Genomic DNA, 25423 nt, shown 5'->3' with positions numbered 1-25423 from the left:
TGGATTGTGAATAGTCAAAATTACCCTCAAATAAGCCCTTAGTCACCCATAAAATGCACACAGTATTGTAAATCAAAAGGGGAAGAGCAAATTCACCTTCCCCATCTTGCCCTCCCTCTGGGAGGTATTTCCACTGAGTGCAGAGCTGAAACAGCCCGCAGCGGCTGCATTATGTTCTCTCTGTCACTCCCTCCCACTTGGGCTTCATTTTTTGGTCCCCTACACAGACCGAATTTCCTAAGTGAAAAGCATAAACAGCAAGAATTCCACTGTAAAGTTCTGATAAACGAATTCCTTTATCTTTCCTTAAACTGGTTCTTCCTTTTGACTTCACAATTTCTAATAATGACAGCACCTCACTGAATCAGGCTGAGAAGTCTTTGACTCCTCCCTCTCTCTCCTTCCACTTGCCAGATTCTTCTTAATTCTTTTGCACCACGTCCCTTTGCCTCCATTCTTATGCATGATCCAGGCCCTGATCACCTCCTACCTTGACTTCTATGATAGCCTCCTAACTGGTCTCGCTGGTCTTGCTGGTCTCCCTCCAGTTCATGTTTCACTGCCATTAGATTAACATTTTCTAAAGCACTAATTTAGTCCTAGCATCTGCTATTCAAAAGCCATCAATGGCTATCAGATAGAGTCTACTCCCTCCAGCCTGGCACTCAAGGCCCTGAACAATCTAGTCACGAGCTGTCACAACCTGTCTCCAGTCCTACCTTCCACTCTTCCCAAACAGGAACACTACACCCCTTGCCTATCCCCCAAACTCTTCCCACCTGCATCACTTCCCTCCACCTAAAGGCCACCTCCACAAACATCTCCACTTGCCAAAACCTAACTCATCTTCAGATGGTAGCATCCAAAGTGTCCCCTCCTTCCTCTCACCACTGGAGCTCTTATTTGTACCACTCAGCTCATGTTGCTACATCACAGATACCCCAAAGAGAGGAGATATGTCACATATGCTTTTTATTCATTTGCGCTCATTCAGTATATATGATTGAGCATTTACAATGTGCACTCAACCAGGTGCTAAAGATATGCAGTGAAGACAGGTGCCACTCACAGAACCAACAGTCTGGCAGTGAAGGTGGCAGCGGACGAGCTGTGAGCCCCACAGAGTCTGAGAGGAAAAGGGAAAGAGCGAGACCTCACCCTGACAGTGGTCAGAAAAAGCTTCCCAAAATAGTAACACTCAAGCTGAGACCTAAAGAATGAATAGAAAGTGGCCAGGCAGAGGGGGGAAGAAAAGAATTTTACAGATTGTAGGGAAACTAAGGGGGCGGGGGAAAGTCTGAAGGTAAGAGAGGACAGGACTTATTAAAAGAACCAAAAGGAAAAAATCATGGCTGGGACACACAGAATGAGGTGAGAGCTGGAGGTAGTGGGGCTGAGAGAGAAAAGATGGGCCCAACCAGGTCACAGCTCTACCTTGTAAGGCTTGTAAAACAAGCAAAAGAGGTTGGGTTTGATCCTGAGAGCAAGGGAGAGTTTTAAGGAAAGGAGTAACATGATCATACGAGCGTGTTGGGAAGGTGGGAGAATGACTGGGAGCAGTAAAGACCAAGGGTTGATGCAGTGACCCAGATGAAAGAAGATGGAGGCCTGGACTAACGTAAGAGCAGAAGAAACAGGAGAACATGGATCTGAGTGCTACAGCTAATAGGATTTGGTGATTAATTGAACTCAAAGGGGCCATGAGAGGAAAAAGTCAGCGATGACCACACAGCCAAGACCAGTGCTCTGCACACATTAATAATATTTGTGGAATGAATGAATGAACAACAAATAAATTATTGAATGAAAAAAGGTACCAATTAATGAGAGGCAAAGAGAAGAGTAAATTATTTTTGAAGACCCCTTCCAAAACAGAGCAATCATTAGAAAGAAGTAACATAGACTCAAGAAAAAAAAAAGTCCAAATTTGTTGGTTTACATCCTCCCTATATTTTCAAACAGGTGAATTGAGGAGATGAAAAGCAGTTTAAGAGCCTCAGGTCGCTGTTGGTGTTTCTACCTTCCCAAACACTGCCTCCCTGAGTCTCTGCCCAACTAGCGATCTGTCAGGATCATCAACAGCTCCCAACTTCCCCAAATCCTAGGCCTGTGTGCATTTGCCAGAATTTTCCACACTCTGGAAATGGTTCTTTCAGTGACAATCTACGTTGTTCAAAGACTAATTCATCCATTTATTTATTTGTTTGTTTGTTTGTTTGTTTATTGAGTGCCTACTACATGCTAGGGCTATAGCCTGGGGCTACAAACATGACAATGGACACAACCCCATCCCTCTAGGAGCTTCCAGTCCCCTCGAGCATTTAAGTTGGATCACATATGTAAAGAGTGAAATGTGGCCTTTCCTCCAGTGACTCACAAAGAAGCTTCTTTGACTGTGTGTATATACTCAGTCTCAGAAATAGAGGTCTCCTGTCTCAGAAGAGTATCATTTTCGTAATATAATAACACCACCTAGTGGTCTCAAACAACTTTACCACTTGATCCAGTAAAATTTCTAGCTATATTCCTGGGAATGATGCTCCACCATCTCTCCAAAATGTTTCCTTTCTCTATCAAGACAATCTAGGGGTTGATTTCTAACATATAATAATCACTTAATATCTGTTAAATAAATATATAAACAGAAGAGCAAATTAATTTCATACCCTGGTACCTTATGGCAACTGAAAAAGAAAATTTATAAAAATTTTTCCCAGATTCTTCTGGATTCCAAAGAGCCTCTAATCATTTCCATCTAAAATCCAGAGGCATGTCTGTCCTTAATTTAGCAAACAATTCCTTTAGGTGCATTTGAATAAGCTGATTTTTTTCAAGGGTCACTGCCACCAAGAATGAAACCCTGACTCTCTCCCACCAAAGGGAACTTTCTATAATCCCAAAACAATGAAAAACAGAGTCTGTTACCCAAGAAAGCAGGACCAATAACGAAAGACAGCTGGCTCTGCAAGGAGAAGTGTGGACACAGAATGTCTGAAGATGTTTTCATAGACTCTGCTTGGGTACACAGGTCAAACTGGACCAGGTATCATTGGGAAGTATGCTCAGAAAACAACGATGACCCAAATAAAGTGGGCTAGCCCCAGTAGAGATCACAAAGAAAATGAAATGAACAAAAGAAACCAGAGTATAGTTTCTTAGGAACATAAGGCTCCCAGGGCAATATTCCAAAAGGCTAAATCTTAAGTCCTCTCTGCTTACGTGCGTAAAGCGGATCCCCAAGCGATTCTGGCTTGAGTCTCCTGGCTATTAGGCCTTAATTCTCCTGATTCCTATGGCCCAGATGGTAGGGAAATGGCAGTTAGCAACAGTTACCTGGCTCCTCCTCTCTCAGAACATTGGAAGGCTGAAGCAAAGGGTTCATGAAGGCTCCTCCCCATCAGTGAACTCATTTCAACAGGGCCTCTTCCTTCCTTCCTGATTAAAGAGAGGGAATCAGAGAGGCATCAGAACACAGTGCATTTGTATCTTCATTGTATCTCCGTAGATTTGTATCTTCATTGAAATAATGTTTCAGCGGATAGGAGTAAAATGTCTTACAGGGCGCCTTTTTTCTAATTCACCCAAAGGCCCCAAATGGACTATCTTCAGCCCTGTATTCTGTGCCTCAGTTTCCTAAACTATAAAACAGAGGCGACCCACATCTATCCATAGAGTTGGCAAAATAATTAATCAAAATAGTATAAAGTGCCTTGAAAACCATAATGTGATATGCAGGTTATATTTCCCTAACTTCTGTTTGTGATTATCCAAATTTGAGGGACTGAGATAACAAAGATGAAACAAGTTTCAGCCTACAATGTTTTTTCTCCCTTTGAAAATAGAAGCAAAGGCCAGTATTCAGATAGCAAATATCTTTTCACTTAAAATATGTCATGGTTCAAAAGGTAAATTTATACTGATCAACAGGAACTTTAAAAAATGTGCCAGTTTCTGGGAGCTGCTTTACTAAGTAAGTAAAGTAGCTGAATTAGTTATACAATAGTTAGACCTTCTCTGAGTCTTCAGATGAAATGAGCAAATTAAAGCTAAGCTCTGCCCATCCTCACCCCACTACTGACCACTGGAAATCGGGTTTGCTCGGGAGGACAGGTCTGAGGGTAGGCTAAGGAGAAGAGAAAAAGTTGTAAATTTTTAAGTTAGCCCACAGAAGTCATTCTGCAATGTGATGTACATTTGAGAAATAATTATTTTCAGGAAAATAGCCCACATAATGCCTCTTGGATTCCTCTCACCATGAAGATTCAGCTAAGTATAGTTCAGTCTTATAACACAAATGATGTCATATGATTTTGATTTGGCTTGGAAAAAAGGAAGAATGGATAGGCAGGAGTTTTAGCTTTCTAATTTGGTCTGTTTTGAGACAATGTTAAAAAGGAGTTGAACATTTAATCTGCCTTTCTTGTACGAACTGTACTTAAGGTAGAAAATAATTGATAAGGGGTAAGTTTCTCTTTATAAAAAGTTCTCAGGCCCAGTCCGGAGTTCCACTTCCTTCCTTATAGTGCAACGAGCTCCACAAACAGATCTCCAACGAAACAAATGAAAATTATTTTAAGTCTCTGAAACGGCTCTAAGAGCATACAACAAATGAAGAAACATTCAAAAAAATCTACAAAACCTCAGTAAGAGCTGCAGGAGTCTATGGTATGTGACCCTAGGACCATCTCCCCCATTCCTCCCTACTTCAGTGAGAAGCCCTACTCCAGACTGCTGCAGCCCAAGGACACAGGGCTCCCTCTCCCCCTAGTTCCAAGTCAGAGAGCTACTTCCCAGGAGGGTCAGGACATCATCACATCTCATCCTGCCCCCAGCTACCTGTTGCTGAGGCTAAGTTCTGGTGAGTACAGCCAACAGGTGAAGGTTCTCTTCTTCCACCCAGCCCCTACTTGTGGGAAAGAGGCTCGATCTTGGGTACAGAGCTGCTGAGAATACTGGGGCCCTGAATGCTCATGAGGCATGGGGCCCAGGCTTCTATTACCCAAATCTAATACACTGGGTACATGAGTTTTGTTATTCTCTTTTGTGTAATTTTGAAAATTTTCTGTATTAAAAAGTTTAAGGACAAAAACATGAAAAAAAATCCTTCTGAAAACCAAGTACAAGGGACCCTGAGACTCTGAAATTCTGAGTCTTTACCAGCATCACTGAAATCTTCCTGCAGACTCAGCAACTTGGGAATATGAGTTCCATACTATACACAGGACTACTGCACATAACACATACACACATAACACAATGACTATTACTTGATAATGATGCAGATGCCATCCCCAAAAGAAACCATTTCCAGAGAATGAGAGGGAAAGCTAGGAACAAATTAGGGGTTCCCACAGGCCAAATTCATCCCTTCCTATAACTAGAAAGCTTTCAAGAGTTTTGGAGAGGAGATAAAAGTGACCCAGAAAAGAGATACTAAAAAACATCTCTCCCCTCCTCCTAAAAACAGAGAATGAATCTTTTGATGAAGCAGCAGCTGTGTTTAATCACTAAAATTATCCTGGCCCTAATGGAAAAGAAACAGTCTAAGTTTGAAAAGGGTGGGGCTTTTTCTCTCTCACTTATTTTAGAAGCCAGTAGCAGCCCATGAAGAAAACAGAATCCTAAGGTCAGGCCCTGGTAAAGGTTCCAGGAAGTAGAAGTCCCCTCTCCTTTCTGCCCTCATGTCCAAGGTCGCTGTCCTCAGGAATCCAAGCATCCTGCTCTGGAATAAGGCTGCCCCGGGGATGCCTTCCACCTATGCCTCCAGAGATTCTTCACTCTGTGCCCCAGAGGGCTGGTTCTCCTCATCTTCATCACCAGTGGCCTGAAGAATCCTCAGCAGTTTGAGCTCAGGGTTCCAGCCTATTCCAGAAGTACTGTTTGGGGTCCTCTTTTGGGCTTCCAGCAAAACCTCCATCTGAGTCCTGATGTCCTTGTGAGTGCATTCTATTCTAGGTAATTCAGGACCTAAAAAAAGATGCAGTCATTAATTGCACATGGAGCCTTCTCCCAACTGTGAAAAATGGACAGAAAAGGAAGGGCTGGGTTGTCTTTAGGACCCTTCTGAGGGATGAGGACTGTTCCCTCCAGGGAGGTGAACCATCCTGGTCCACATAGGTTCAGCTCTCCCTGTCCTCAGTCACTTACTAAGGTTCCTCCACCCTAGTAACTTACTCTTCTTACTGGGGAATGAATCCAGGTGTTTCTTAGAGTAGTCCACCTGTGGTTTCTCTGTGGAATCCTGAAATGCCTACGTGTAAAAGAAACTTGAATCAGGACTTTAGGGAACAAAGGATTTTTCTTAGAGACATTAACGTCTAAAATGAGATAAAATGCCACCTACCCAAAACTAAAAAGAAGCTGGTGTCACACATTCTGTACCCTCCAGGCTGACCAGATGAAGCCAGAATCCAGTCTTCCCCATTCCCAGCTGTCAACTAAGGGTAGACTGCCTCCAGAGGTGGCTGCCAATAATTCCTCCCATTCCTGTATGCACATACTGTTCTTTCCAACAAGAGATGGAGTCAATTTCCTCTCCTCTTAAATCTGGGCTGGACTTGTGATTTTTTTTTTTTTGGACAAATAAAATGTGGCAGAAGTGAGTGACACTGTTCCAGTTCCAGGCCCATCACTTAAGAAAGTGCTTTCATGAGATTACTTACTGTCAAGAAGACTAAGCAAGCCACATGGAGAGGCCTCATGGAAGAGAACTAAGATAATTTGGCCAACATCCCCAGCTCAGCCTCCAACTGAATGCAGCTGCATGAGTGACCTTAAGACAGACCAGGAAAACTGTCCAGTCAACCCACAGAATCACAAGAACTAACAAACCACTATGGCTTCATCTTTGAGGTGGTTTGTTATAGAGTAACTGACAACTGAAACAGGGCCCTAGCAGAATGGCCCCCGTATCCTCTCACCTGTTTCAAGGTGGGGCCTTCTATCTTCATCTGCTTCTGCTGCTTTTTGCGACTTTCCTGACCTGGTAGATTTCTGTGATCTGTGACCACAAAATCAATTCAATTCTCTTCTTATCGGTATTTCGTACCTCACTGCAGGGCTTCTAGCTGACCCCTAGTCTGCAAATGACTCCCCATCCAGGACAAGACAGGACCTTAGGGGCAGGTAAAAGGGAGTTAGGCCCTCTGAGTTCTACTGGTGATTCTGTTCGCCTGGGACTGTGACAACATCTGTTACAGAATTAGCGATTAGGGTAAAGTGTGTGTTAAAAGATCCAGGATTCCTCCAAGAAACCTAAGGGACAGGTGCCTATACACCATACAGCAAAAGAAACTCTAACTCTACCTTTTCAGTTTGTAAATATTCCTCTTACCTTCTTGTGTCATCCCTAATGTACCCATATTGGCTTCTGAAAGTGAACATCCTCCCCTGCAGAAAAAAACTCTAGATCTATGATTCTTTTCCATCAGATGTTTTCCCAACTAGTCCCTAATACATTCTTTCCTCTGCCAGTCTCCCTTTCTTTAACTGAACATCTTCCAAGCTGTCACCAGAGATATGATGCTAAAAGGGAAAGCCAATCAACATGTTCAACACATGGGCTGCCTCCCCACCAGCACTGGTTCTCATCTTAGCTACACACTGGAAGCACTGGGGAATTCTAAAAACCACTGAGGCCTGGGTCCCCACACCAGAAATTCTGATGTAATAGGTCTGAGGTGCAGCCCAGGTGTTAGGGTTTTAAAAGCTCCTCAGGTGATTTCAGGGTGCTGACAGGGTGGAGCACCACTGACTCGGAGGATGAAGATCAAACATCTTAGGCTATTGGGCCTGATTTACCTCCTCCTGTAAATACCTGACCCCACGGCCACAGTAGACTGCTCAGTGCTCCCGGCAGCCACGTGCCTCCAAGATGCCTTTGCACATGCTATTCCCACTTCCAGAAAGTCTCATCGATATTGGGAAAACTTTCCAGATCCAATGCAAAAATCATCTCTGCCATGAGGCCTTCCTCAGTTCAGTGAGAAGCCACTGCTCTATGAAAAGAATTCAAAGGGGCACCCCTAGTCACCCACACAGAGCTGCTCCTATTGGAGGCATCAGGAAGAGGAATGAAAGGCACCAGAATGAAACTTGGGAGTGCTGACCACCCTGGATGCAGGGCTAACTTTGGACAAGTAACTCCACCCTGAGCCACAGCCCCAGTTCTGTCTACTTCCCATGTAAAGGTCAAGAGCCTTAGATCTTCAGGCTAGAAGACACCATTGGTATCAGAGCTCAGTGAGATGGAAAATAAACCAAGAGCAGCATCCTTCTCAGGAAACATCTCACCGGGCCCTCCCAGCGGCCCCAGGGTTGGAGAGTAAATTTTGATGATTAAACAGTTACTTTCACATTACAATCAGCAATGTCCAGTCTACTTAGGGTAGAAGACTCTTCCATGGTTTAGGAGGATTCTTTCTCCTTCCCTCCCATTCTGCACCCAAGCTGAGAAACATCAGAGGGACCAGGGTAAGTATATCCTTCAGCTCAGACATGAGAAGGACTCCAAAAGGGGGGGTCTCTTGTCTCCAGCATGAAGGCTAGAGGAAAAGAATCGCCTGTCAAGAATTAGCTCTCTGCCTCCTGGGTCGGGCTAGACAGTGAGAGGCTCCTGAGACTTTAACCTGTGGCTGGGAGGTGGAGGGCCCTGACTCTGCTTCCTTAGACCTCTCTTAGGGCTTGGAGAGGGGTCCTGGCTCTTCCCTGCCCCATTGGCCAATGGGCCCCCAGCAGTATTCTCTTCAATAACCTGGGCTTACTCTTCATCCTCAAACTGCTGCTTTTTCTAAAGTAGGACCCAAGGGGAAAATGACTCTGACTCATGCCTGTGGTCATCTCTCAAATCCGCATGTGAAGCAGACATCTGGTCCAGCTCCCTTACTTAGTAAATATTTGATGGAAGGATGATACACAGTGGACCAGCCAAACTGAAGCACTCCAAGGAGAATTCTGAGTGCCTGACAGGCAAGTCCCCAAATGACAAAAACTTCAGCTTTTCCTGTCTTCAGCTATGTCCTGGGATTTTCTCGTTCCCAAGCCCACATTCCCCTTACCACAGCGTGGTATAAATCATGGCACCTGAACGTTTCTGCGAAGCATTATGACTCCCTGGTTCACTCTTGGATTTCTTTTTAGCCTCCTGAAACCCACATGAGAAGGAACTGAATTAGGACTTTTGGAAGTGAAGAAAACTTTTCAAAAAGAGTTTAAAAGAAGGAAGTTAGTATCTATAACCACACAGGAAGCTTGTATCTACAACCAGACAGAACAGGGAGACTCCCACCTCCCACACATCCCCTCCCGTGCCAGGCTGCACCTACTTGCTCCAGGCCCAGCAAGTCCTTGGGGTCCCCTCACCCCTCACTGCCATTCTACCTGCTTCCTAGTAGGTGTCTTCACCCTCCTCTGCTGCTGCCGCTGCTGCTTCCTCTTACGACCTGGTGACCACAGAGCCAGCTCAGTCCTCTTCTCCCTGACGGCTCCCGCCCTTCCGCCAGGCTCCTTGCTGCACCCTGCTCCCCAGTGGGGACACTGTCTCTCTGGTCAAGACCCAGCCGAGGGGCAGGGGAGGACGCTTTTTGAAACTGAAGTTTCCTGAGTTCTACATGTGACCTGTGGCCACAGACATAACTGAACTGAGACCAAGATCAAGTATAAGAAATGTGGGCTGAAGGGAAATGGAAACTGGAGCTCTGGCAGCACCAGAAAACCTACCTTCTGTTGTCAGATTACAATTGAGTTTCTTTAAATGTTCAGGGTATCGCAATGCTGGTCTCTGGAGAAAAATAAAAGAAGAAAAGCTCTACTATAGGTCTTTCCCTTTCCCAAAATGTATCCCTGAATGCATTTATCCATTTAGTCAACAAGCAGCGCTGTACCAGGGGCTTTGGAGAAGGGAAAAGATGTGGGGAGCCAAGTGCAGAAGAAATAGAGAGTGTTGCTCTCCTGAAACCTCTCCCCATACGTGTACTTTCACATGTACAGCCTAGCCCTTCTGTGGGGCCTGGATCCAGAGTGGAAGGATGAAAGAGAAAGAAGAAACAGAAAGTTGACTCTTCCAGCCTTGAGAGGTGACTTCGGCTTTACACGCAGACACCTGTCTCTGAGGTTCCCTAGCTCGCACCTGCAGGGTGAGGCGGTGTACAGTTAAACACATCTTAGCAGAAATGGCACTGTCGGGGTGGCTCTTCTCCAGGGGAGGTTTCTTTTTCATCATGGCCAAATGTGTCTTCATCTCTGGATAAGGTATGGGTTTCCCTTTATCCAGTAAGAGGCTGAAGGGAACAGCAAGAGCAGACCATCAGTAACAACAATTCTTGGAGAATGCAGCTCAGGAAAAAGAGATGAAAAGGGCTCCAAATTTAAAGAAATGTCCACTCCGGGCCTTAGAAGGCCTGTACCAACAGGCGCTGACCCAGTAACGGCTCTCAGATGCAACTGTGATAATCATAGCTGAAAGGGTTAAGTGTTGACACATGTCAGGCTCATGTGCTTTATACCAATGAACCTTTACAACACCCCAACCTGCCGTATTATCCTCATTTTGCAAACAAGGAAAATGAAGATTAAAGAGGCTAAAAAAAATTACCAAAATTCACAAAGGCAGTAAATTTCAATACAAAATTAAAAGGCTGTCTCCCTCCAAACCACACATCCATCCTGCCTTCCACTTACCCATAATTCATCTATTAAAAAAAGAGCAAATAGTGTCTAGCTCCTGGTGGAGGTTTCAGTGAGAGAATATATGCAGCACAGGGCCTGGCAGACGGGAAGTACTTAACAAATGGTGGTGATTCTTGTCATCACTGTATATTGATAAGTCTAAGAACTCAGTGACCAAGTAGGGTGACAGTTTTCTCCCCTCCCTGCTCAGAAAGAGCACGTGCTTAGACCCTTCTCAGCTTCTAAGGAAAACATGATGCTCGGTTCTCCCACAGGCTTACGTGATACTTACTCCTCCAGGAGATCCTGAGGTAACATGTCACATCGCTTCCACAAGGGTGCGGATTCCGAACTTGGTTGCTCAAACAAATGTACTGGGGAGGGAGGAGACACAATTGTCCTTAGAGGTCCCAACTGTGTTTCTGTGTTTTGGTTTTCATAGAAGAACTGAGCTGACTTGTCTTTCTGGAAGAGAGACAATGGAAAGAACTCCCTGAAGCACTGTCTTCAATGCCACTTCTTCCCATCAACATTCCAGCCTCCCAACACAACTCTGGTACAGGAAGCTCCGTCTTTCCAGACCTACTCCAGCATCCCCGCCTCCCCTGCACTATGAGAACCACCACATCTTTCCTATCTGGCTCCTCAACCCTATTGTTGAATTCAGACCATACGGGAATTAGTGGTTCTGTTTTGTTTTTTTCTCCAGAAGGTTATTAATTTATTCACCGAGCAAACTGAACAAATATTTACTAGCCTTCTATGTGCCAGGCACAGGGCTAGGGCTTGGGATTCAGCAATGAACAAAATGGACCAAAACACTACGTTCCAAATGTAGTAACCTTCCAGCCCTGGGACTTACCCAAGGATATATTTACCCAAGGAATGGTAGAATCAGAAGCACAGGTCCATTATAACTTCTAGTCCATTGATACTCTATTCTCATCGTACTGAAAATTAGTTTATAATCAACCAAGAATTCTCTCTGAATACCCAACAGTTCCTCCTAACGTCTCTTCAAGGAATAGAAAATGGTTTGGTAATTATCCCTTAAGAGGGTTTTCTTTTTCAGATTTTGTTCATTTAAAGACAGAATAAGGGAAGGGAGAAGATATCTGAAAGGAAAACAAAAATAAACTCTACAGAGTAATAGCATGAAGATTTGGCCAAAGCATCAAACTTACCTCTGTATATTTCTTTCTTTTCATCCTCCCATCCTGGCTGGTAACAATATGCTTCTTCTCAGCAAGACTTGAAATAAGAATAACCACAACTTATTCCCAGACATCTTAAACAGAAGCACCAAGGATACTTATGAATGATGACCGTGAAAATTTCCATCCTCCATTCAGTACTCAAAGATGGCTGGTTGGGAGCCCAGAGGTACGTGCTGCCCAGAGGCTGGTAAAAACAAGAACCTCCCTTCCACCACCCCCACATCTAAGTCAGGTTCCCCATCACGCTCTCATACAATCCAGTTATTTACTTTCATGGCATCAATCCAAATTAGTAACTATATACTTAGATGTGGTGATGTTTATAATTTCTGAATCACATCACCACAAGACTCCAGGAGGACAAGGACAAAGTCTATTTAGTTCACAACTGAATTCTCATTGCTTAGCAAAGAGGTGCTCAAATATTTTTAGCTCTGTCATTTTCCTCCTCCTTCTTGTCTAGAACATGGATATGATGGCTGGAGCTCCAGCAATCAACTTAGACCTTAAAAGCTCCCATGAAGCACATCAGAAGATGGAAGCCATGGGCTAAGGATGATGGCCCAAAAAGCTAGAAGGAGCTCTGGTTTCTGATTATCTCACAGAGCTGACATACTAGCTGTGACCTACCTACCTCTGGGCTTCTTTTACACAAAAGGAAATAAAGCTTAGGAGTTTTTTGTTCATACAAAAAAAAAAAAAATATATATATATATATATATATATTTATATATATTCACACAAAAATGCATACGTAAAGAAGACTTCACATGACTTTGAAAGGAAATTAAAAAGAAAGTCTCATCATCTCTGAACAGTCACTCAACAAGAATCTGAAAGCCTCAACAGTCACAAAAGAAAAACCACTTTCTTGCAATGGTTGTCAATATTAGCAAGCATTGGGGCCTTTACCAAATCAACTTTGTCACACCAGCTTTGCACAGAAGTTCTTTATGCTATTCATCTTGTACTAGTCCTAGGGTTGAGACCAAAGATTCACGCACTTTACTGAAAACTTTTTTTACTAGTTGCTGATGGCTAAGAAAAACTGATAGTCAAAAAGCATCTGTTTCTTAATCAAACCTCACAAATACATTGGGCCCTATCTGGTATGCTCTTTACTGCTAGGTAGAATTTGATGTAGAAAAGTCCCAACACATGAATCTCAAAGTGCTTTAACAAGAATTCCAATGTAGCAAGAGGCAAATGCAAGAGACCATAACCTTCTCTGTTTGACCTCCTGTTTCCTGCAATGAGGTGGCTAAAAAGGAGATGACAAAAAGAGGGCCTGCAAAGGACAGCAGGCATTTGCAGAACACAGGAGTTGAAGACTCTCAAGTTCTAGACATGATACTCACCCCACATGCTTCTCTGGTTCTTCTGGGATCCAGATTACAACCATATTTCTAACATCTTGAGCACTGGGAAGTTGTGTCTCATTCAAATTCAGCACTGACAGCTAAGATAAAGATATAAAGCCTATGTATGGCTTGAAGGTACCCACTGATGGTATTCATTACCAGACTAAGGACTGAATTATCTTGCTAACCAAAAAAGTATGGTGGCTTAGAAGATGACAGAAAGACATTTCCCACCTTCAAAATATCTTCATAACATTCCCCCAAGAAACCAGGTGTCAATAAAGGTACTCTGCAAGAGTGAGCACTGGCAAGTGGCTAATCTCCCCTGCCTCCCTGACATTAGGGTGGCATTTAGCAACCCCCAACCCCATCCATAGGAGGATACCTTGGAGCTTACCTAAGAGTACATTACTCATTCTGCCACTCCACTCCAAAGACTTAGATTCCCTACAGATAATACAATACAATTTGGGAGCAGGGAGGGAACTGACAGAGGCAGAAGCAAGTTCTCTACTTTTATAGCCTGTCTATGATCATAGGCACCTACATAAAAGTTAAAGTCATACCTCTTTTCACATTTGGATACTAGAACACAGGTGCTCACAGAAATCTTATAATCATCTAGTCCACTTCGCTGGTAGGATTCAGGCAGGGGGAAAATCTATTAAAAATTAGGCTGTCCCCATGAAAAGGAACTGATTGGCTTGGGGGAGATAGGGAAGACTTTTTTTGCACTATAAACCCTTTTAAGCTTTTATGCTTTTTGAGTTTAGAACCATGTGCATGTATTATCTAGTCAAACAATTAATTTAAAATTAATTTAAAATTAAGGTTAACTTAATCTAACCTTCTTGTTCTTAAAGGTCAAAGAGGTAAGTGATTTGTTCATTCATCCATTCAAACCCATCTACCCTCTCTTAGTCCCTTAAACTCTCCACCACAGGCATCCAGTAGGATGGCAAAGAATAGTAAATCCCTATCGTAGACAAGTAGAAGGGATTTTCTTCCTAAATTCTAATTTAGCTCTGCCTCTAACTAGCTATGTGTTTTAGCAAATCACATCCTGTCTGGACCTCAGTTTCCTCAACTGTGAGATGTATGAGACAGACCAGCAACGTTCTTCAGACTGAAGCTGCAACTTATTCATAGGGCATGAAATCAAATTTTGTGAATTGTAGACTATACTCTTTAAAAATGAAATAGAATACAATAGAATAGGATAGAAAATATCAGAGTATATCACTCATAGTTAGAGTAAGAATTGTTTCATGATATTTTGTTGTAAAATGTATCTCTTACCATAGGTCATAGTTTTAAAAGTTGCAAAGTCATCAGAGTAGATGGACTTAAGGCTCATTTTAGAGCTGATATTCTGGCATTCTAATTTCCCTGTATTGTGAGATGACAGTGTTTACTTAGTAGCTGAGCATGCTCTATGCAGGATAAAGACAGGAAATTCTTACCTACACCAAACTGCCACAAATCAATCCCACTGCGTCTGGGATTTCTGGGAACAGTATAGTATGTAAAGGCACTAACACAGAGCCTAGCATGTAATAAGGGTCCAATATTAGACAGTTATCATCATCATGACCAATAGCCTTATAGATAGATTATAGTCATCCTGAATGTTTAATAAAAGCAAATAATTTATTCCCACTAGTAAAGAGAAAATGCTGAGGAAGTACTCTTTTTAACCTGTGACTTACTTTGGGAGATCTATTAGTACGGTTTATCAAGTCTTTGTTGGGTAAATCCTTCCAAGGCCTAAAAAATAAGAGTTTCCAAACATGAAACAGAGTCACAAAAGACTTACTGGGACGATAAAGTTGGTACTATGAGGAAAAGCCTCCTACTTATCTACAGAAAACCCTCGGCTTAATACTTACCAAATGAATATACGGTCTCACCATCTCCTTAAGTTGTGTCTCTTTGTTTTCCCTAGAACAGCTTCCAACCAAACACTGTACACTACAAACACTTCACAACTATTTGTTGCATCAAACTGAAGAGCCTATGCGTCTCTCTCTCTCCAACTACAGATGGCTACGTCACCATCAATTAAAATGTATTAAGTACCTTTGATATAGATGTTCAAAAACATGTTAAATAGAGTGTGGCACAGACATAAAATGGAATATTTTTCAGCCTTAACAATGAATGAAATTCTGATACATGCTACAACATGAATGAACCCTGAAAACATTACGCAATGTGCAATAAGCTAGACACAAAAGGACAAACACTGTATGATTCCACTTATGTGAGGTACCAAGAATCGGCAAATACACAGACACAAAAAAATAGAACTGAGGTTACCAGGGGCTAGAGGGAGGGGGGAATGGGGATTTATTACTTAATGGATAGAGTTTCTATTTGAGATGATGAAAAAGTCCTAGAAAAGGATTGTGGCGATGGCTGCACAACATTGTGAATATACTTGATGGTGCTGAACTGTATACTTAAAAATAGTTAAAATAGTCAATTTTATGTTATGTATATTTACCATAATAGAAAGAGAGCATCAACCCTTTACATTTTCATATCACTTGCTATTTTATTTGTTTTTTTTAAATAAATGTATAATGAATGAAGGTTGCAAAGAGCTGTAAGATAAAGACCCAACTTGTTGGCCTAATTTATGAAGGCCTCCATGATACAGGCCTGTGCTTTTTACTCCAGCTCCCTAGCCTCCTCTCTGACCTATTCCTGCTCTATGTTCTACACACAATGAACTTACATGAAATTACTTTCCTTGTACCTAAAGAATTTCCACTTGCCTCCAAGACTTTGCACGTGCTGTAGTCTAGAACTCTCTTCCTGTCCACTTTCCACGTGCAACTCCCACTTTACTAGGCTGCTCTGATTTCAGGTCTAGGCACAGATGCTACCTGCACAAAAGACAGTGCCCTGGGTCAGAAGCCCTTCCTGGGTGCTTCCACATAACAAGGGGGCATTCCTCTCTCCATACACATCACACTGAATGGTTCTTTGCCTCCTCAACTAGGCTGAAAGCCCCTTAGAGGCATCTTATTTACTGTTGTGTCCCCAGCACACAGCAAAGTGGCCCCCACTAAGATTTATTTGTGAATTCAGTAAGTGACTAAACAAATGATGTCATGGTTTGCCTTGACAGGCCCTGACTGCAAAAAGCCACTATTTTCTCAGGGTTCAAGTCCCAGAAAACCAGAAAGTAGTCCTATCCTTTCCTATACTACTTTTACCCTTACAGAAATCATCAAGGGCTGCGTAAACTGAACAGAAGAAAAGAAATCACCATAAGTGCCGCCACTAGTGCTTTGATTCCAGGCAACGGGGTATTTGAATTTTAGGTCTAAATTTTCCACAGACACCTCCCCCTTAGCTTCCAACATCAATAAGCACAAACTGGGCGCCTAGGCTTTGTAGGCGATTCTAAAAGAAACCATTGCTTCTGCCTTTGAGAGCTTAGAAATAATTTAATACCTAAAAGTAAAAGAGAAGAAAGACTGCATATTGACACAGTTTTCTAATGACCTACAGAAGCTACTCCCTGTTAAGGGCTGAACTCTGCCTCCCCAAATTCTTATACTGAAGTCCTAAGCCCCTAGGACCTCAGAATTTAATTATACTTGGAGATAGGGTCTTTAAGGAGATAATTAAGGTAAAATGAGGTCATATCAGCAGTCCCTAATCCAATATGACTAGTGTGCTTGTAAGGAGAAGAGATTAGGACATAGACACACACAGAGGGAAGACAATGTGAAGACACAGAGAGAAGATGCCGGCCACCAACAAGCCAAGGAGAGAGGGTTCAGAAGAAAACAACTCTGCCAACACCTAATCTTGGACTTCTAGCCTCTAGAACCATAAGAAAACACATTTCTGTTGTTTAAGCTGAACAGTCTGTAGCACCTTGTTATGGTAACCTTAGAAAACTAACACACCCCTCATTTTAACCAACTTCTACAACACAAGTAAGAATGCTTTCTTATTATTTCCCATTGCCTATTCATCACTGCTTTAACTAAACTGATGTTTTATTTTTAATCTAGCTTTCTCAAAGTCTGCTGCATGGGCAAAGGAAGTTAACAGAGAATTTTGAGGTAGTAAGCCCATTAAGGAAGACTCCATGATAATTTACCTGCCTTGAAATTCGGAGCCAAACTTTGAACCTTGAGGCAATAAAGAGTGAGGCTTGGTGAAGGTAAATTCTGATAAATGATGATGGGCAAGTCTCCTGGCCTGGAAGCAGGAATCTGCGATGTTTACAAGGGTGAGCACTGGGAGTCTGTCTGAAAGACCAGACCAGAAGAAAACACGTAACATGTCAAAAGGGAGCCAAAGAAACAATTCAAAGATCTTGTAAGGAAGGAGACAGGGCTGGCTAACTCACCTTCAGCATTCAGAGGAGACTTGCAGGAGGAGCCCAGAATTCGAGGATGGCCCCTCTCAATCCGGCGAATAGTTGCCCAGCATTGTGGATGCTGACAAACAGCTAGGCCACAGGTAGTTTCGTCCCACTGGCTTTCATCTGGCAAGTCCATAGCTACAAGTAGTTCAGGACAAAAGCCAATCTTGCAGCTCTCTAGCCCTCTGGAGAAACATCACCACATAATTAGGGAGTATTATTATATATTAGCCATGGAGTCCAGATATTAATTTGGACTTCCACACAAAATATTTTTTAAACACCTTTATTGTGGTATGACTCTTGTACACTAAACTACACATATTTCAAATGTACAATTTGATGAATTTTGATAGATGTGTACACCAATGAAATGACCACCACAATCAAGAGAGCTAACATTTCTATCACTCCCCAAGAGGCAAGCACAAAATATTTCTATTGAACCACACAGATAAATCGTGGTCACAGGATAATTAAGAATTGGGTGAAAAAAATCTCAGCATAGAATGACAACAGTCTGGGTGCAGACTGATTTCAGAAGTTCTTCTAATTTAATTAATACCTGAGTGACCTGAGACTTAGCCAATTTGAGCTTCAGTTCCTCATCTGTAAAATGAGGATAAGCCTATTTCACAACAGGGTCATCATAAAATTTACTTAATGGATATTAAAAGGTCTGGTATATAGTTCAAAATAAATATTAGCATCCTTGCCTTTTCCTCTTCATTAATCATTAGGAAGGAGATGCCATCATCTCCAAAAAGCCTTATCAAATTACAACTAATGTACATGGGACTTAAGAATACGTGGATTTTCGAAAACTTAGGGGCTCCTGGAATCAATCCCCTACAGATACTGAGGGAAGTCACAGAAGTGCTTTAGATGGTTCAAACATCTGGAAGACGTGCTTCCCCTTTTAACACACTCCAGTTCTCATACAGGCAGCTAAAATACCCAACAGAAACGAATGGGTTTGCTCAAACAGCAAATCGGTCGACTCACAGTTGCATCAGAAGCCACTGGCTTTTCACTCACTGGCTATATAGTCTGGAGTAAGTGACTTCACTTTCCTCAGCCTCTTTCCTTACATAAAGTAGGGGATGGGGAAATTTTTCAGTAGGATTGTAGAAGCATTAAATGGGATAATGCACTTTTTGTATGATGTATAACAGGTGCTCAATAAATGTCATTCTTCTCTCTCTAGAAATGTTTTAGGCAATCACTACTACCTGATCCCTAATAACTTTTTAAGGTAAGTGGCCATTTCTTCTTTCTTTTACTCAACACATTTATTGACTACCAAATATGTGAGGGGATCTGTTAGGGGCATTGAGAACAAGAATGAACAAAGTAAGCCCCTGTTCTAAAGAGCTTATAATTTAAATCTAAGATAGCAAACTATTGGCCTGGGACTGCACCTGGCCTATGACTTGCTTTGTCTGGCCTTCACTTTTGAGCCATTATTTAAAAATGGAAATAGTCCATAACGTCCAGATTTCCGGCTTCTCTTAAATATCTAAGACAGGGGGCCCAATCCCAACTAGACAGCAACTGGCTGGAACAGAGAACCACCTGACAACTTCAAACCAAATATATTCTATCCAAATGGAGAGTTCCCCCACCAAACTCTATAACCTCTAGCCGAAACAGTTTCGGTTGCCATTTATCAACACATTTGCTGTTGCTTTTTTCATAATAAGGAAATATTTCTCTGTACTCATGTCTCTATCAAAAAACAGGGAAATTAAGGGTGACCTGAGAAAGCAAGTTTCAAGAAAAAAAGCAGCATTTCTGCTCAGTAGAAGTAAGGACAATTTCTACGTATGAAATAATGAAAATGATACAACTTAAAAAGCCACTGCAAAACCATGCTGATGTTTTAGACTCGAAAAGATGCATGATGAACAATTCGAAGAACTGAAAAATAAATCCAACTTTAACAGGGTTTGTTTTTGAGTGCGAATGTTATTCTTACAACAGGCTGCTTACTGATCTTTTGTTACCTGACCAGCCCGAACTGAGCCCCGAGGTCCAGTCATACCCAACTCTGTCTGTGTCGCCATCCCTACCACTATACTGGCAAAGTGGTTCTCGTTAAAATTTTTTTAGGTAACAGTTATCCTTAATACCATTATTACAAAATTGGGAGGGGTGAAAAGATTAAGGGTGAACATCAGCACCTGCAGAGTTAAAAAAAAAAAGAATCCCCGCTTCGTTCCGGAACAGGGAAGAGAGAATCCGACCTCAGAGGGCTAAGAGGAACCGAAAACGGCAAGAAGTCCGAAGCCCACTGGGAAAAACGCCGCACCTCAAGGCTGGGTGAGGAGGGCAAAGGGCCCCACCTCCCGTCGGAGGTGGCCCCGCCCCGCCGCTCAGTCCACGCCTTCGTGTCCCACGGTAGCCTCCAGGCTGCGCCGTCTCCAGGCAGCAGCGCAGAGCACTGTGGGGAAAGGACGGAAGCCCCAGTGAGCCATACTTGTTGAGAAATTTCCAGAAGTGGTGGTGGCGTGAAGCAGGGAAAGTAGCCTGAGAAGGGACGCCGGGTGCCGGTGGCGTCAGATGGAAGCCCCTTGGGGCAAAATCATAGCGGCGTGGAAAGTTCGGACGCACCGGCGACTGGAAGCGGAGGCGGGGCTGGAGGGGAGGAGCGAAGCTATGGCGCGCGGGGCACTGTGGGATACAGCGTGGGCTACGCGGAGCGGGACGGAAGCCTCGTTGGGTCAAACCGTGGCTACGCGGGAAGTCCGGACGCTGTAGCTGCCTGAAGAGGAGGCCGGAGGCGCGGGCCCCGGCGGTGGCAATGGCGGAGAGGCCCGAGGATCTAAACCTGCCCAATGCCGTCATCACCAGGATCATCAAGGAGGCGGTGAGCAGCTCCGGCTGACCGATGGGCTAGGGGCGGACGAGCGGGCAGGGGGAAACAGGCCCTGGGCCAGTAGCTTTGCTCACCCCCGCTCTTCTCACAGCTCCCTGACGGTGTCAACATCTCCAAGGAGGCCCGGAGCGCCATCTCCCGCGCCGCCAGCGTCTTCGTGCTGTACGCCACATCCTGGTGAGGCGGGCAGAGCTGGCCAGAGTTTAGCTGGGGTTGAGGCTTAAGGGAGGCGCAGAGACCCCCTGGTTCGGAGTTCGTGGAATGGAGCCCCCAAAATCCCAATAATTATGTTCTACCTCAATGGAGGGGGGTTCACAGTCCTCATCCAGTTCCTACAAGCTGTGAAACGAAATAAAACAACAGAATAACTTTGTCTTAACTCTTGTACAGGAAAGGGAGGGACCCACCGTGTCACAAAAACGCATGCATCTAAGACGTAGGCTTACCCATTCCACCTCTGGATGCTCCTTTTCCCACCCACTCCATATGCCGCAAGAGGGGGTCTGACAGCCCTTAATCTTTCAGTGCCAATAACTTCGCGATGAAAGGGAAACGCAAGACACTGAATGCCAGTGATGTCCTCTCAGCCATGGAGGAGATGGAGTTTCAGCGGTTCATTACCCCGTTAAAAGAAGCTCTGGAAGGTAACTACCCTTTCATTTTCCTAACCAAGTAGATGTTCATCGTGTGTGACCTGCTTACCTGGCCCTGAGTCTTTATCAGCTTTGATCCCTTTGAGTCCAGTAAACAAGTATTGGATAGGACTTAGGTAGCATACCTCATATCTGTTTTCTGATGGCTGGGCAGGTTATTTTTCCTTCTGTGCCTCAACTTTTCCAGTTATGCAACAGAGTTAACTGCTGCAGTCTGGTTCAGCCTTGCCTCCTAACCCCCTCCTTCATCCTTACAGCATACAGGAGGGAGCAGAAAGGCAAGAAGGAAGCTTCAGAGCAAAAGAAGAAAGACAAAGACAAAAAAACAGACTCAGAAGAGCAAGACAAGAGCAGGGATGAGGACAATGATGAAGATGAGGAAAGGCTGGAAGAAGAAGAACAGAATGAAGAAGAGGAAGTAGACAACTGAAGAGGATGCAGAGACTGGCACCTTGGAAGGTACCACTTTGAAACGTGGTACACGTTTGTGTGAAGCTTTTTCCTGCTGGGCAGAGTAGTCTTAGGCAGAAGAGCCTGAGAAGAACGAAATAAAAACTGACTAGAATCATCATCAAAACCAGCACTTCCCAGACTCAGAGCATCTGAGTAGCAGAACCCTGTTTTGCTTAATCAGTCTGAAGGTTATGACTTTTTGGCAAGAGTGATTCTGAATGGCTAATTTAATTGGTCGATTTGTTCTCTCTTGTTTACTTACATATATAGTTAGGCAGTTTTTGACCCCTAGTTCCCTCCCACCCACCTGCCCCACCCCACACCACCCCCTAAAAAAGTAATAATAACTTCCATACTACCTACTGTGTTCCCAGATCACAGAGGCAGTCAAGGCTCAGGAAAAATTGGGGTTTTGATCATGGTCAGCCTGTTTGTACAGTATTTGGCAATACTAGCTTATTACAAGTGATCAGATGGCTTAGCTTTAGGAAACTACTAAAAGGGTGTTGGAGAACAATGAAATCTGTTCTGTTGTCTCTTCACTTGGCAGTAACATTAATTGAATTTTGGTTTCTACACACTCATTTGGCTTGGAGCTCTTCTATATTGCCTATAGGCATGTAACCTGCTTGGGTGGCTACATTCTGGGCACATAATGCTTTTAAATCAGCAGTGTAGAGTAGAATGAGTCAAGCCAGGGTGTGCCAGTGTCTTACTCTTACAAAACAGATCGGTTAGTCTTAAATGCACCTCACTGCCTGCCATTGTACAGCTTCAGGATTTGTCATCACCTCCTGGAAGGTATAAAATTCCAGGCTTTCTCTTCTTGTACTCCATCTCTCAGACCTGTGACTATGGCTTTTCATTCCTTCAATTCATGACAGGTTCCAAACTTTATTTCTTCTAGGCACAGCTTTGTCCCTCTGTGCTTCTTACCTCCTGTCTCTGTTAAGCCTCTCCTCTGCTCCCCATTCCCACTTTCTGTCCTTTTTCTCACTTCTTGCTGTCCACAAACTTTGACGACCTGCTTAATATCCCAAAGTATAGGTTTCTCCAATTCCCTAGTTCTAATCTCATCTTTTTAAAAAATGATTTTGTAAACCTCTGAACCATAAGGGAAATCTGATGGTGCTCAAGAATCTTAATTCCTCCCCCAAAACCATCCTCTTTAACTGCTTCTGAAGTATCTCTGTTGACCTTTCTTCCTTTTCTTCTCTTTCCATTTGGTGCTTCAAGCACTTTTTTGTTTGTCTCTAAGTAGAGTGCTTGGAGGTTGACAGGTAGTGAAGTGTAGTTTGACACTGTTAATTTGATAAATGGATACAGTGAAAAGTTTGTGATAAATGAGTGAAGAATATTGAGAAAATTATAATGCTTTGTATAAATAAAGAACATTCTTGTTAAAAGTGAAGACTCCCATTTCATCCTGCTTGTTTATAAGTGTGCTTTTGAGGAGGACCCACTGATGATGCTCTATATAGTTTTTGGGTTTGCAGACTGGACCAGACCCTTGTAAATATGGGATCCTGCATCATCTTGGATGACCAGCAGATGCTGCTCGTCAACAGGAAAGGGTGCTACTCTTCAACCACAGTGACAGCCCTCCATGGCTGCAATGGGCACCCTGTACATAAAAGATGCTCAACAACTCCAAACACTGACTGAGTCCCTGCTGTGTGTCCAGCACTGTTCTAAATGCTTTCAAGTATTAACTCAAACCTTAAGGAACGCTGCTGCTTCGCCATGATTTCAGCTATAACACTATATTACCTCAAATCTACATAGCTTTTCAAATCATATTTCACAGATATACAACCTCAACAGGCATTAGACCCAGTGGCTTTTTTTTTTTCACAGCAGAAACAGCATTCCTTTATTTTTTCCACCTCTCAAAGTTATATTTGAATGAAAGCCAAAGTTATTCAATATATTTGTTTCTTATTTCTCCCTTGAAATTTATATTGATGATAAAACAGATACAGTGTCACAGTACTGTCTCTGGGAAAATAGCATACACTGATGAGCCCTTCATAATTGGTTATTATACAATTAATTTTTTTCAAGTATAATGAACTTCAGTTTTCTCATCTCTAACTTGGCAGTATTAATACCTAGGAGAAAGGGGAGTTTTAAAAGATAACAAAATTCTACACAGTGCCATGTACACAAGGCTTTGGGGTTTTTTGGTTTTGGGTTTGTTTTTTTTTTTTTTTTCTCTTCTGTACACATTTTCATTTCCCTTTGAATTCACAGAACAGCTTCAGAACTGGAAAGAATCCTCATTTTTATAAGGAGCACTGAGATTCTTTGAAAGAATCAATATAACAATCTTGTCTATGATAAATTTGTTCTCTTTCATAATAGGAGAATGTAAAGTGGACACATATACAGCGTAACATTTGCACTCTGTGTAATTAAAGACTAATCTCTGGCTTCTAGTAGACATCATAGGCAGTGTCAAGTATTTGATTGTTTTTGGAGCAGAAGAACATTAAGGAATATTGAAATAGTTCAAGTTTAATTCCAGTTTATTCATTCTATATTTATTCATTTCTAATTGTATCTAATTTTGTAAAAAATGTATTGAAGTAATATCTATAACATGTTTCATATAATGTGTACAACATTATATTTCTATTTCTGTATTACCCTGTAACATGCTCACTACCAAAAATTTAGCTTCCATCCATCGCCATACTGCTGATCCCCTTTACCAATTTTTCCTTCCCCTCACCCCTTCCCCTCTGGTAACCACTACTTTGTTCTCTGTAGGTTTGGTTTGGTTTGTTCATTTATTTTGGTTTTTGTTTTTTATACTCCACATACGAGTGAAATCATACAGTATTTGTCTTTCTCCATAGGACTTATGTCACTTAGCATAATACCCTCAAGGCCCATCCATGTTGTCATGGAAGGCAAGATTTCATCCTTTTATAGCTGAGTAGTAGTCCATTGTGTGTGTCTGTATGTGCGTGTGTATATATATACCACACCCTGTTTATCCATTCATCTGGTGGTGGGCATTTAGGTTGTTTCTATATCTTGGCTATTATAAATAATGCCACAATGAACATAGGGGTACATATATGTAGAAACAGATCATTTTTTAACTCCCATGGGCACCACTTAGCTAAGCCCTCAAGTTCCATCTGGACTTGTATGGCTTCCTTTGAGCTCAGTTTCCTGCCTCATCTCTGCTTCCCCTAGCTTCCTCTGTGTACTGCTTGCCAAGTGGCTCTTCCTAGAATGTTGCTATGCTGCAGTGCCTTGCTGCTTTTTATTAAATCAAATCTATTCCTAGACCTGTTACTCAAAGGCTGCTTAAGGAGGGCTCACCTTACCTTCTATTGTAATCTTCTACCCCACATAAGTCTTCAGTCAAGAATGAATCCCCCCAGCAATCCCACTCCTGAGCATATATATTCTGAGGGAACTCTAATATGAAAAGATACATACATCCCAATGTTCACAGTAGCACTGTTTACAGTAGCCAAGACATGGAAATAACCTAAATGTCCATCAACAGATGAATGAGTGAAGTAGTTGTAGTATATTTATACAATGAAATACTACTCAGCCATAAAACAGAATAAAATAATGCTATTTGCAGCAGCATGGATGGACCTAGAGACCGCCATTCTAAATGAAGTAAGCCAGAAAGAGAAAGAAAAATAGCATATGCTATCACTGATATGTGGAATCTTAAAAAAAAAAAAAAAAAAGGCACAAATGAACTTATTTACAAAACAGAAACAGACTCACAGACTTAGAAAATAAACTTATGGTTACAAGGGAGGAAAAGGAGT

The 25423-nt window shown here is 42.6% G+C and overlaps 3 protein-coding genes across 5 annotated transcripts in view; 1 reads left to right on the top strand and 2 right to left on the bottom strand.

Annotated features, from left to right (window-relative positions):
- Positions 1-5714, bottom strand: part of RGS3 (regulator of G protein signaling 3) — a 135110-nt gene extending 129396 nt beyond the window's left edge. For 2 of the 3 annotated variants that reach the window (XM_031450240.2, XM_064490435.1), the window contains exons 1-2: positions 5580-5714; positions 3334-3435 (exon numbers count right to left, since the gene is read on the bottom strand). The gene's annotated coding sequence lies outside the window, so the exon portion shown is untranslated. Of the gene's footprint in view, positions 1-3333; positions 3436-4079; positions 4099-5579 lie in introns of those variants that run through there. The other variant, XM_064490434.1, reaches the window with a different exon arrangement.
- Positions 5715-5755: 41 nt separating this feature from the next.
- Positions 5756-20081, bottom strand: C10H9orf43 (chromosome 10 C9orf43 homolog). Its single transcript, XM_064490436.1, has 14 exons — positions 18639-20081; positions 17619-17818; positions 17367-17517; positions 14953-15010; positions 13241-13341; positions 11850-11916; positions 10958-11130; positions 10127-10277; positions 9718-9778; positions 9379-9440; positions 9082-9142; positions 6921-7000; positions 6175-6250; positions 5756-5967 (listed from the first exon to the last, which is right to left on the bottom strand). Exons 1-14 carry the CDS (start codon positions 18644-18646, stop codon positions 5756-5758), a joined length of 1461 nt encoding a protein of 486 aa, XP_064346506.1. The 5' UTR covers positions 18647-20081.
- A 21-nt stretch (positions 20082-20102) lies between these two features.
- Positions 20103-23023, top strand: POLE3 (DNA polymerase epsilon 3, accessory subunit). Its single transcript, XM_010997396.3, has 4 exons — positions 20103-20502; positions 20603-20688; positions 21037-21155; positions 21422-23023. The coding sequence occupies exons 1-4, from the start codon at positions 20437-20439 to the stop codon at positions 21592-21594; spliced, it is 444 nt and encodes a 147-aa protein (XP_010995698.1). The 5' UTR covers positions 20103-20436; the 3' UTR covers positions 21595-23023.
- The last annotated feature ends 2400 nt before the right edge of the window (positions 23024-25423 follow it).

The sequence above is a fragment of the Camelus dromedarius genome, chromosome 10 (genome assembly GCF_036321535.1).
Source record: "Camelus dromedarius isolate mCamDro1 chromosome 10, mCamDro1.pat, whole genome shotgun sequence".
Lineage (NCBI taxonomy): Eukaryota > Metazoa > Chordata > Mammalia > Artiodactyla > Camelidae > Camelus > Camelus dromedarius.
Note: the sequence above shows the minus strand (reverse complement) of the source record. Positions and strands in the feature narration are given on the sequence as shown.